Consider the following 12331-nt stretch of genomic DNA (forward strand, 5'->3'; position numbering starts at 1 on the left):
CCTGTAAAGCGGAGGCAGGCAGATGAGCTGCTGTAAATGCAGCTCCCATCTTGTCTCACTGCGTCCCCTGCTGGGAGGATCTGAGAGCAAGGATCCTCTGAAGTCCATAGGAGTTCTATATGCCAAGGGCTCAGAACCACACTTGCACCGTAGAAAGAGAATTCTACCATTTCTGGTAAGTTTTTCCTTCAAAATGCTAGCTATCCAAGAATAAAGAAAGGCAATTGCACTTTGAAGTCAATCTGACAACTTTATTCCCTTTCAAATTTTTTATTAAATGAGTCATTTTAGATTAATTATTAGAGGTGCTAATTAATAAACTGTGCTTTGCAAACAGGAATGATATTGCTGACTGTGGTGGTCTGAATGACAATGGCCCCCAGCTGGTAGGACGGTTTATAGAGGACAAGGAGGTGGGCTTTAAGTCCATGTCAGCTACTGCTCCATGCAATCCTGTCTGCCACCATGCTCCTGCCAGGACCTCAGATCCTCCCTTCCTTTGAAAAATCCAAAAAAATATGTAAAGAATTTTACCAAAATATTAATTTTAGATACTCAAATTATTGAAGGAGGAAAAATGCAGACACATCATTTTTTATACATGTATTAATTTCCTTCTGATTACTTTCCTAACATTTTGAGAACAAGAATAATGACTGCACACGCCAACTCCATCTAACAAAGTCTTGAAAGACCAAGTTAACATACAAATGCCGTGTTCCTATACCATGTATAGCCAACTTCTCAGGTATCTACTGCCACAGTGCTGTAGACACTTTCCAGATGTTACAACTTTCTGAAAGATCACCCACACCTCAGTCCAGCTCTCCATGTAGCATCAGAACATGGTTAAACTGCTTATCATATTTTCCTTTCCCAAAGATTATACATATTCATATTTTAATCACTGAATGATTAGGTCTGAACCTCTACTTTCAAATTTTTGTTGAAGAACAATATTCATAAAGCTCACTTAGTCACCTTAGCATTCCATGTGGAATTAAACAGAGAAGCACGCTACTCACCTTGGAAATACTGTCCATATCTCCTGAGCCTGAAGCAAAGGTGAAAAGATAACCTTCATTAGAGAGAGAGCCTTTACAAATGGAGATTCCCAAGGGAGCGAGCTACCACGCCAACACTAACCACTTCTATTGCCCATCATCTGGATCCTAGCAGCAGGAGCGGAGTCACGGCTCTAGACCCCATGGAGACCGCTAGAGAGATCATCTACATGTACAGATCTGTATCTTTTAATGAAAATGATGTTGTAAATCTGATAGTTTAAAATGAAATTTCTAAGACTATCTAACAATATTCTGAGCCATATTTTACTACAATATTCAAAAGTATTATTACTAATATTAAAAATAGCACTCAATATACAAAATAGAAACTAAACATATCTTCAAGATATATTAAATTTTAATTTTGACTCTTGAGAGACATAGGAGATAGGATTATATACTAACTAGCAACAATCATAACTGTCACAATATCAGTTTTATTTTGAATTATTTTATTCTCCACAGCTAATCTTAGTGTAAAATATTTACTGAACAACAAAAATAAAAGCTTAGCATGACTCCTTTGTGATAAAAAGGTACACATTGTGACACATGGATGCACACACCCTGCACTGTTACATGTGAATATGTAAACTAATGTCCAGTACAGAAAGCAAGACGCTAGGTGTCAGCCACTGTGATGCTCATCTGGAAGCTGATTCTAGCAGCGCTGTAACCAAAGCCTTCTAACTATGATCAAATTCTCCAACTTGACAGATTGAGAGTGGCTTTTTATTTTCCCCAGAAAGGGTTTCTGTGTGTAGCTTTGGTTGTCCTGGAACTCACTCTGTAGACCAGGCTGGACTTGAACTCACAGAGATCCGCCTACTGCTGTCCTGCTCCCTCTCAAATGCTGGAATTAAAGGTGTATGCCACCACTGCCTAGCTGATTGAGAGTATTTTTGCGATACACTAAAAAATCAAATTCTATTGTAGTGCTGTCAAATTGAACACTGTGTGATGATGTGCACGTTTCTTCAAGATGTCCGTTATGGCAGCCAGTAATGTGTGTGCCTGGTGTATACCTGGTAAGTGGCAGTGTGCCTGAGGACTTGAATGTTACGTTCTCGCTACCTTTAAGTTAAATAATTACATGTGACTATTGGCTGCAATAACCAGATATTTCATGTCAACCAAAATAAAGTGAACCAGAACTTTGAAATGTACAAAAAATGAATATGGGTCCTTAAAAGCACAAAAGTCTATCAGTGATTGCAAATAATTTTGGAATCAATTAACACAGACTTTCAGAGATTCAAGGGACATACTTCTGACCCTGAGTATGGGGAATGAAATCCTCTAAGCAGGACAGTATAAGCAGGGTTTGTCTAATGTAAGTGAAAGGCTCCATTATAAGCTGTGGCACCACTGTCAGCCTTTGGACTATCTCATGACCACAAGCACATTGTGTCTATACCTTCTGACCATGACACAGTGTGTTAAGAGGTCCAGTCGGCTTTGCTTTACTTTCCTCTAGGTCTCATCATTGTATTTTATTCACCTTACTTGGCGTCACCTGCTAAGAAAGCGTCATACGTGAAGCGTGCTATTAACTACTGCTGTACTGCTCAGCTTTACTCTGAAGGCAGGTGCACAACACAGTCTCACAGGGAATCATTAATATTATCAGAGTATGGTTATTAGTTTTATTTAAAGTGAGGCAAACATTAACATACAAAATAAAATTAAGGAATTATTACAGAAACCTGGGTTCACGGACTAGAGGCAAAAGCACCCGTGGCAAGGACAGAGGAGCCCTCTGGGTTAGGTAGCATGGCACATGCACAGTGGAACAGTCTCCTATGGCCATGAGACACTTATGCTGTCACAGACTGGCATCAATACTTGTGGGCAATTTGGACAGAACCAACCTCACACTCCTGATTTTCAAGTGCTCTCCAGTTCACACCCAATACAGTACAAATCACATGACCACTCAAACCAGTATCCATACATGGAAGAGCTTTGTAGACCACAATACCCACAGTATGGAACTAATGTTTTATTTGAATTTATTCCATACATCTTATGGAAAAGCCTTACCTAAAGAGCCATTCATGTGATGGGACTCCATTCCTCCTAATCCACCCATGGGGCCATCTGACCCAGGACCCATTGGAAACTGTTTTTAAAAAAATGAAGAAAGTGATTGTGATCATATGGAAATTCATTTTATTTAGCATTACTTATTAACATTAGAGACTGCCCTGATTTATTTCCAGGTGTAGAAACTTTTCAGGATACTTTCAAGATTGCGAATTCTTTGTCTGTTCCACCTCTCTCATCTCTAAGTTCTGGATGTTCAGGCTAATCTTCCTTTCTGTCCATTTTTCTTTTTCTCCTGAGACATGCCCAACTGAAATGCATGGACATCCTATGCAAATGAAAAGATCAGCTTTCTCTCCTTGATGGTGATGGAGTCCCTTTCATACCCCCAGGGAGTTCTTAAGAAGCTGCTCAGGGGGATTCAAGTTGGAAAGGAAGAAATCAAACTTTTGTTATTTAAAGGTGATACGATAGTATACATAAGTGACCCCTAAAACTCTACCAGGGAATTCCTACAGCTGATAAATACTTTCAGTAATGTGGCAGGATACAAGATCAACTTAAAAATCAGTAGCCCTCCTATATACAAATGATAAAGAAGCTGAGAAAGAAATCAGGGAAACATCACCTTTCACAATAGCCACACACAAAAAAATATCTTGGGGTAACACTAACCAAAGAAGTGAAAGACCTATTCGACAAGAACTTTAAGTCTTTTAAGAAAGAAATTGAAGAAGATACCAGAAAAATGGAAAGATCTCCCATGCTCTTGGATAGGTAGGATCAACATAATAAAAATGGCAATCCTTCCAAAAGCAATCTATAGATTCAATGCATTCCCCATAAAAATCCCAACACAATTCTTAATCATCAACTACATATGGAAAAACAAAAACCCCAGGATAGCCAAAACAATCCTGTACAATAAAGGAACTTCCAGAGGCATCATCATCCTTGACTTCAAACTCTACTACAGAGCTACAGTAATGAAAACAGCCTGGTACTGGCATAAAAACAGACAGGTTGACCAATGGAATCAAATCGGAGACCCAGATATTAATCCGCACATCTATGAACACCTGATTTTAGACAAAGAAACTAAAATTATACAATGGAAAAAAGAAAGCATCTTCAACAAATGGTGCTGGCATAACTGGATGTCAACAAGCAGAAGAATGAAAATAGATTCATAGCTATCCCCATGTACAAAACTCAAATCTAAATGAACTAAAGACCTCAATATAAATCTGACCACACTGAACCTGATAGGAGAGAAAGTGGGAAGGAGTCTTTAATGCATGGGCACAGGAGAACACTTCCTAAATATAACCCTGTAGTACAGACAGTGAGAGCAACAATAAATAAATGGGACCTCCTGAAACTGAGAAGTTTCTGCAAAGCAAAGGAAATCTGGCTCTAGAGAAATTCCCAGGAATCCCCAAGGATGACCCCAGCTAAGACCCTAAGCAATAGAAGAGAGGGGGCCCAAACTTGCCTTGCCCTCTAGTCAGACTGATGGATATTTTAAATATCACCATAGAACCTTCATCCAGCAACTGATGGAAACAGAAGCAGAGACCCGTATCGGAGCACTGGACTGAGCTCCCAAAGTCCAGTTCAAGAGTGGAAGGAATGAAAATATGAGTAAAGAGGTCAAGACCATGATGGATGGGTTCACCACTGAAACTAATGGGAGCTCACCAACTCCAGCCGGACTGGGAAGGAACAAGCATAGGATCAAATTAGTTCCTCTGAATGTGGTTGCCAGTTGCCTGGTTGGGGCAGACTGAGGGGCCACTGGCAGTGGAACCAGGATTTATCCCCACTGCATGCTTTCTGGGAACCTATTCTCTTTGGATGATACCTTGCTCAGCCCAAAGCAATGTGCCTCACCCTCTCTGAGGAGTGGATGGGGGTGGGGTGGAGGAGTATGTGGAGGGACTGGGAGGAGGGGAGGGAGTGGGAACTGGGATTGGTATGTATAATGAAAAAAGATAGTTTGTTTTCTTTAAAAAAATTAATAAAAAAGAAGCTGCTGATGCTATTGGCTCATTATGAATATTTCTGTTGAATCATGATGCCAGTGTCAACACTGTCTTAGTAGGTGAGAGATCACTGAATGGGGACAGAGAATGACACATTCAGCTACTTAGGGATGCACTGCTAACTGTTCTTAGTCACCTGTGCTGTGCCAGCTTACTTCAGACTGCAGCAGCTCGGCTCCCATTTGTAAAGCAGCAGGACTGCTTCTTTTCAAGTAAAATCTTAGCAGTAGCTATGAACCGACATGCTGGGGCAGAGCTGTGAAGGGAGTTCACGGTCAGTGCCCTTTCACCTCCGCATGCTTCTAGAATGCTTCTGTGCCGACTGAAGGCAGGTATGGTCATCTCATGCTTGGAGGTAAGTACCTACCAAAGGCAGCATTTTCTTCTAAATGTTTCCAATTCATACTCCAATCCACATGGACTGAGCACTGATTACAGTGTGTGTGGTCAGAGTGCTGAATCACACTAGCCTTCAGGACCAGAGCAGATTAAACAAGACAGGAAGGGGAGGGCACAGGAAAAACAAAAGGAAGGAAAGAAGTCAGGCAGGCAGGCAGGCTGGGTGGGTGGCTTGGGGGGGAAACTATTCAGACAAGCCTAAATGCCACCAGCTCACGTACCTTCCCAGGAGAACAAGGTTGCTGCTAAAAACACACGGACAGGGAGGTAGGAAAGATGGTCAAGGCACTTTACCACCCAAAATCTGAGCTCAATCCCCAGAATTCACATAGTGAATGGAGAGAAAGCTGTACTTCAAGTTGCCCTCTGACCTCTGCATGTGTGCCATAGCACACGTAACCAGCACAAGTGCACACATGCATACAGTAAGAGAACGCAATGAAATAAAAGCACCATTTGTCTTTTAGAAAGAACTTGTGATGCATGCACACAACTGCAACGTCAGAGAATGACTGGATGGAATGTTCTTACTCAGCTTTCAACAAGAACACAGTTAAGAGCTGTGCTGGGAAGTTAGAATGGAAGCCCAAGAGCCTATGATGTGCTGCACGTTACTCTTCCCTGTCTCTGCAGCTTTAGAAGGTACTTGATGCTTTAGAAGACTCCAAGGCTACAGGTATGTAGGTTTTAATTAGTTTGATATGCAATAAATGTATTTGCTGACTTTTTCAATTTTAGCTACCCTATGTACTTACATATAAGCATAACATATTTATATCTATATCTAAATTTATTTGGAATATTACTATATTATAACCCAAATTTATAATCCATACTTACATTAGGTCTGTTAGGCCCAGGAGGTACTGCGTTCATTAAAGTATACATATTGTCTCCAGAATTTGTTGAATCTGAAACAAAACATCACTTAATTAATATTTCTACCAAAGCCATCACAAAACAACCAAAAATGACCTTGGCATACACAGAACTTGCCAGCGAGATACACAGCAGACACAGTCATTAGCAACGCTTGGAAACAGTTCCTGGCAGTCATTATCTGAGCCAACTGTACTGTTCTAAAGTCATGTCAGGAACATGAAGAGAGGTAAAAAATTACAGTATATTTGACTCCATAAGAAATCACATGTATACATATCAGATAATTAAAAAAATTCAAATTAAGTAGCTTTTCAATTTTCAGGATTTTCTTAGAATTCCAAAGGGAAAATTTTGTATTTTAGGATGAAACTGGTAAAACATACTGACTTAATTTCAAATATGAGATTACAGCAAGACTAGTAAAAGAATCATCTTGCTTGAAGAAAAAGCAGATACCTCTATCGATTTGTTTTTCCTTTCCAGAGATGGTCTTGTCTTATGGCTGTGTCTGGCCTTGAATTCACAGCAATCCTCCTGTCTCAGTTTCCCAAGTACTGAATGGCTTTCAGCAAATTTTGATGACTTTCTTCAGTTTTTATTAAAATAACTGCAATATATACTCTATACATGTACATAGGATTCTACACTACTCTAGAACTTATACTTCGTGCCTATTAGCTAATTCTAATTCAATCTCCACATATATTTTATGAAGTAAAACCCATAGTGAAATTCAATTATTTTACATTGAGGAAATTAGTTATAAAACAGTTTTTATTTACTTAAAATTACCAATTTTACTTACATGTATTACAATAGATCTTTATTTTGAAAAGGATTAAGTGTTTGAAAAAATGAGTTTTGTATTGACTCAAGAGAGAAGGTAAAATAACATGCTTTCTTATGATAATGACCACAGAGAGATATAATTACTTCTGCTGTGTGTGTCTACTTACTAGACATTAATTAGCCTGTGATTTTCGTGTTGTATGTATCATTTACAGTAAGAACAGTATTATTCACTGGTCATTTATCAACAGTGATATAAAAATCTCAGCACTAGATTTTACTTTTTTTTTTTTTTTTTTTTTTTTTTTTTTTTTTTTTTTTTGAGACCAGGTCTCACTGTGTACCCGTGGCTGTCCTTGAACTCATTATGTAGACCAGGCTGGCCTTGAACTCAGAGGTCCACCCGCCTCTGTCTCCCAAGTGCTGGGATTAAAGGTGTGCCACTAGGAGCAGCTAGATTACTTCTAAATAAATACCTCATAATAGTGAATAAACCAGAATGCATCCCCTCAGGCTGGCCTTTGCTTTTGAATAGTAAGTGAGATCCCAACCTATTTTTGCAGCTATAATTTTTTCATGTCCTCATCCATGAATACTTCTGTCACTTAAGGTAACTCACTCCTTGTCTACCACCAGCCTTGCCCATCTTCTATTTTCATTCTCTCTCCTGCCTACCATCTTCTCACCAGCCCCACCTACAGGTGTTCTGGTCACTATCCGAGGCCCCTTTTAAATGCTGTTTCTAGTGTAAGTTTCCCTGAGGTTTCTGAGTGCATGCATGCTCCTCAACCAATGCAGCCTTGTATCTCCCTTCTGCTCATCCTGGCTATCAAGAGTTCATCAGAGAGAAATGGGCTATATTTTACTTAGCTTGTGTGCCTCGGACAACAAATTATATTTACTGCATTTAATCTGTCTAGATAGTTCTATGATATTTCAGAAAATTTTGGATTCGTTTTTAAATATATGAAAAGCTTAAATAAGTTTTATCTTTACTTTTGGTGAAAGAAAAATGGATTACATATTTTAAATATGCAAGAGATGAATTTATCATTTTTAAGACTAATTGAAAAGATAATTTCATCCAAATGAGAGAAAATCATCAAAAGGAATAAGGATGGCTTTCTGGGAAATGCCTGACTCCTTTTGATTCATGGAAGAGTCTTACACTGAAGTGAACCTATGGGCAAGCGTCTTTGGGGCTGAGGTCACGGGCCCATTATTAAAGGATGCCTTTACAAAAGTATGTGAGCAAGGCAGCAAGGCACGCTGAAAATGTCGGTAGACTACTCATCCCTTGATATGCTTAGTGTTCTTGAAGGTAGGTTCTAGTCAATAGCGAAAAGAGAAAAATCATACACCATCTCATAAACTACACATTAGCTTCACAATAGGAGACTTAAATGCACGGGAGGCAATTAGTTCGTAAGTTTATCTTTGATGGATTTTGCTTCATTTTCAGTGTGGACACTTTGAAGATAGAGATAATGACAATTTTATGGAAAGAGAGAAATAGTAAATTTAAGGTAACATTTCATATTACCAAATTTGGTTTTAAATAAAATATACAAAATAAAAAATTATTTGCCAGCATTATTAATAATAATGAATTTTAAACTCCTGTATATCTTAGAACTAAATCTAAATATATTTGACTTCATGGTGAATCATACTAAAATTATTTTTAATTATAAACATTTCAAATCTATTTTATTACCAAGAAATACTTAAAACCTTAGCTTATTTCTCTGCTTTTAAAATTTCTGGAACACATACATATGTATAAATATACATGTGTGCAATACACATACATACACACACACACACACACATACATACATACATACATACACGTCTATACAAACTTGTGGGTCAGGAGAGGTGACCCTACTGTTAAGAGCACATATCATTCCTGCAGAGGACCTGAGTTCAGTTCCCAACACAAATATCAAGGGGCTCCCAATCATCTGTAATTCCAGCACTAGGGGATCTGGAATCAGTTCTTAAGAGCCATCTGATAGCCCTTGATACACGTTCCATAACTTGATAGATCTTTGATAATTTAAATTCTAATCACTAGTCTCCAAATATGTTTAATACTCTGTTAAAGTCTCAAGGAAAAAAAAGGCTAATGCTACTTGAAATAATTTTGTTGAACTGTTATGGAAATATTGAAGTATATCTTATTTTAGAAGATTAAAAAATCTTTCAGCAGTAGTCAGTAAATCTATTAACTAATAAATTCCTATAGACATGTAGGGTAAACAATACTATAAGCACATCCATACTCGGTAAAATGGTAGATACGGGTGGGAGTCAGTCTGCCATTCTAACCTAATGGGTCTATGTCTCTAGTGTTTTACTCCTGGAGATTTTCTGATTTGGGGGCTATGGATTCTTCTCAGTTTTAAGGGATTTGCAGGTAAGTCAAGTTACCTGCAATTCATATAAATCAACACATTGCCCATATTGTCTAAATCTATAATCCACACAAGAGGAATTTTCTAAATCTTTAAGGACTGAAGCTCTCTAAGATCTTGACTTCTTCTCGCCTGCTTCCTCTGCGGTCTTTAAACATGTTGAGACAATGAAAATTCCTAAGTTGATTTAAGAAAAAAATTTCTATATTCTGTGGTTTTATCTTAGGAGTCAAATGCCCACGTATCTTGTTGGAATTACCATACCTGCTGGACTAGGCATGATGGGCGTTCCTGGTGGCCCTCCGCCTCCTGGAGGACCCTAAATAATTACACAAGATTTCAGAAAAAATAAAGCATTTCATTAAACAATGTAAGGAAAAGCAGAAAAAGGTTATACTTATCTCTATAATAATCCAATTTTAAAATACAAAGCAAATATATTTCCTCTGTAATTTATTTTCTTTGATTCACAATCAACTCAATATTATGCAAAACATAATTTAGCTTAACTATGTTGAGACTGTTTTGACAAGTTTCCAAAAACAATAAGCCTGTAACACTGGTTTATTATTCATGATTTAATCACATCACCTATAATGAGGTTAAGAAGAAACCACTTAATAGGGCCTTTACAAATCAACAAAGTAGGAATAATTCACGTGTACTTTAATTGTTCGCTGCAATTTTCTGACATTCTGTGTCACTGGCTTTTACTAAAACTACAAAGACATTCACAAAGAGTCTCTGAGAGACACTCACTTAGAGGTCTGTACTCCAGACCCACTAACGCGATTTCTTTTCTCTGTCGGCTTTGGCTGCGACACAGAGCTCAGTACATTCTGCTTCAGTGAGAAATGAGACACGGTCCTCACTGAGGCTGCAGCTCCACAACCCCTGACGAGGCAGGAGTGAGTCTGCCCTTAATTCTGACAACTAAACCAACAGGCTAGGCAACGAGCTTTAGAATTCTTCAGGTACCCTATGGATAGTGGTCAAATTAACTTAAATCTTTATTCTGAGTGTGTACATACAGTTTATAAGTTACTTCAAATAATATCTGCACTTCCCACTAAGTAAACAACTAAAATGTCTTTTAAAATAAATGTATATAATCTCATGAACAACTTTTCATGCCTATTAAGTGACTTTAAGAAAGAGAATCATTCTAATTCATTTATTTTGTTTCATACATATTGTGTCAAGAGTTGGCTGTCTTTGGCTGGAACGGCTCAGGGTAACCCTGAGCACTAAGACCCAGGTCCAGGAGCAGCACGTAGCGTTTCTGCAGGGGTTAAGGTGCTCATTCATCTTCCTCTTGTGTACCTGTATTTACTGTGTTGTAGCTGCCCATAACCTCTGAAAATTACTTTGGAAAAGACTTCCTACTTTACTATTTTATACTTGCTTTTGTGTTAATATTTTCTCCTAAATTTTACAAAAAAAAAATTTATCACTTCTGGAGGTCTTCGGATGAACAAAGATCATAAAAGAGTGAAGCCAAAGGGTCATCTGTGACTTTAAGAGAGGAGGTCCAAAACCTGCAAGTTTTGACTTTAGGTCTACAAAAATACTGAGAAATGTTATATGTATTAGATCATAACAATGAAAAAGGTATTTTCAGTTTCTAGTAATAGAAAAAGCCTATAAGATCCTTCCAAATTATTACTGCAGTCTGATCCACTTTGTGGTTGGGATAAAACGTCATGTTTTCTTAGCCTTTATGTGTGGTGAGCGGGCAGGGAGAGGGTGTGTACATTACTCTTATGGAGAACTGTGAATTCAAGCATAACATTCTAGAACTGGGATGGCTCTCCTCATGATTGGATAGAGAGTACTGTAGTGACTCCCAGAAACATATGCCAAAGTAAAGCCGAGTACTCCAGGCAATTCCAGCCAGACTGGTAACTGTTTCACTAATGAACATCAACATATGTATTGAGGTTGGCAGATGAAACAACCCAAGATGTTCACTTCTTGGTCAATACACAGGGGCTCTTCGGAACATCTGGGCAACAGTTTCATTGCTCAAATAAAATGTAACATCAATTCTTACGAGCAAACAAACCCAAATGTACTTACTACATAATTTCCAGGAGATGCTGAGGAGTACGGTATCTGAAACATGAGCAGGACAGAAACAAATATTTTGATTCATGTGACTGAATGAGACTGAATTAAATAAATCGGCTTTTTAAAAATCAAGTTTAAAATGCATTCCAAAGTACAATAAAACATAAAGGAATTTATATCTGTCTAATGCCCCCCCCCCAAATCCGAGCAATTGTAGCATTATATTGAACTAACAAGAAAATATAGATTTTATTCAAGAGGAATTCAAAATTATAGTTTCAAATTATATTGGCTTAGGTGAGTTGTATCCACTGTGCGGTACTAATGAGATAGTCTATAAATAGAAGGTGTATACTTGTACAGCTAAGGCCAGGAAACCAGAACATTTCAGATTAGTATCCTGTACATATAAAACTTCTAGTCTATGTACACTTTAAAAGACATTTGCTGCTACTTTCATGTAGTACATGTCATTTCTCACACCCCCTGCCTAGTTAATATTAAAACGATGCAATCGATTCAAAGGAATCTATGAGGAATGTGTTTTGTCTTCAGATGAAGCTCCCCAGTAGAGGCCATTTTCCAGGCAGGAGGAGGTTCTGATTCACAAGGC

General features: G+C 38.1%; 2 protein-coding genes across 7 annotated transcripts in view; one reads left to right on the plus strand and one right to left on the minus strand.

Annotated features, from left to right (window-relative positions):
* Zcchc9 (zinc finger CCHC-type containing 9) overlaps positions 1–12331 on the plus strand; it is a 236344-nt gene that overhangs the window by 103136 nt on the left and 120877 nt on the right. The window lies entirely within an intron of this gene.
* Positions 1–12331, minus strand: part of Ssbp2 (single stranded DNA binding protein 2) — a 253540-nt gene that overhangs the window by 13933 nt on the left and 227276 nt on the right. For all 4 annotated transcript variants that reach the window (XM_057789547.1, XM_057789546.1, XM_057789545.1 and 1 more), the window contains 5 exons: positions 11728–11763; positions 9913–9967; positions 6398–6468; positions 3111–3189; positions 1026–1054 (listed from right to left, as the gene is read on the minus strand). In XM_057789547.1, coding sequence (XP_057645530.1) covers positions 1026–1054; positions 3111–3189; positions 6398–6468; positions 9913–9967; positions 11728–11763 — 270 coding nt within the window. The remainder of the gene's footprint in view (positions 1–1025; positions 1055–3110; positions 3190–6397; positions 6469–9912; positions 9968–11727; positions 11764–12331) is intronic.

The sequence above is a fragment of the Chionomys nivalis genome, chromosome 15, assembly GCF_950005125.1.
Source record: "Chionomys nivalis chromosome 15, mChiNiv1.1, whole genome shotgun sequence".
Taxonomy (NCBI): Eukaryota; Metazoa; Chordata; class Mammalia; order Rodentia; family Cricetidae; genus Chionomys; species Chionomys nivalis.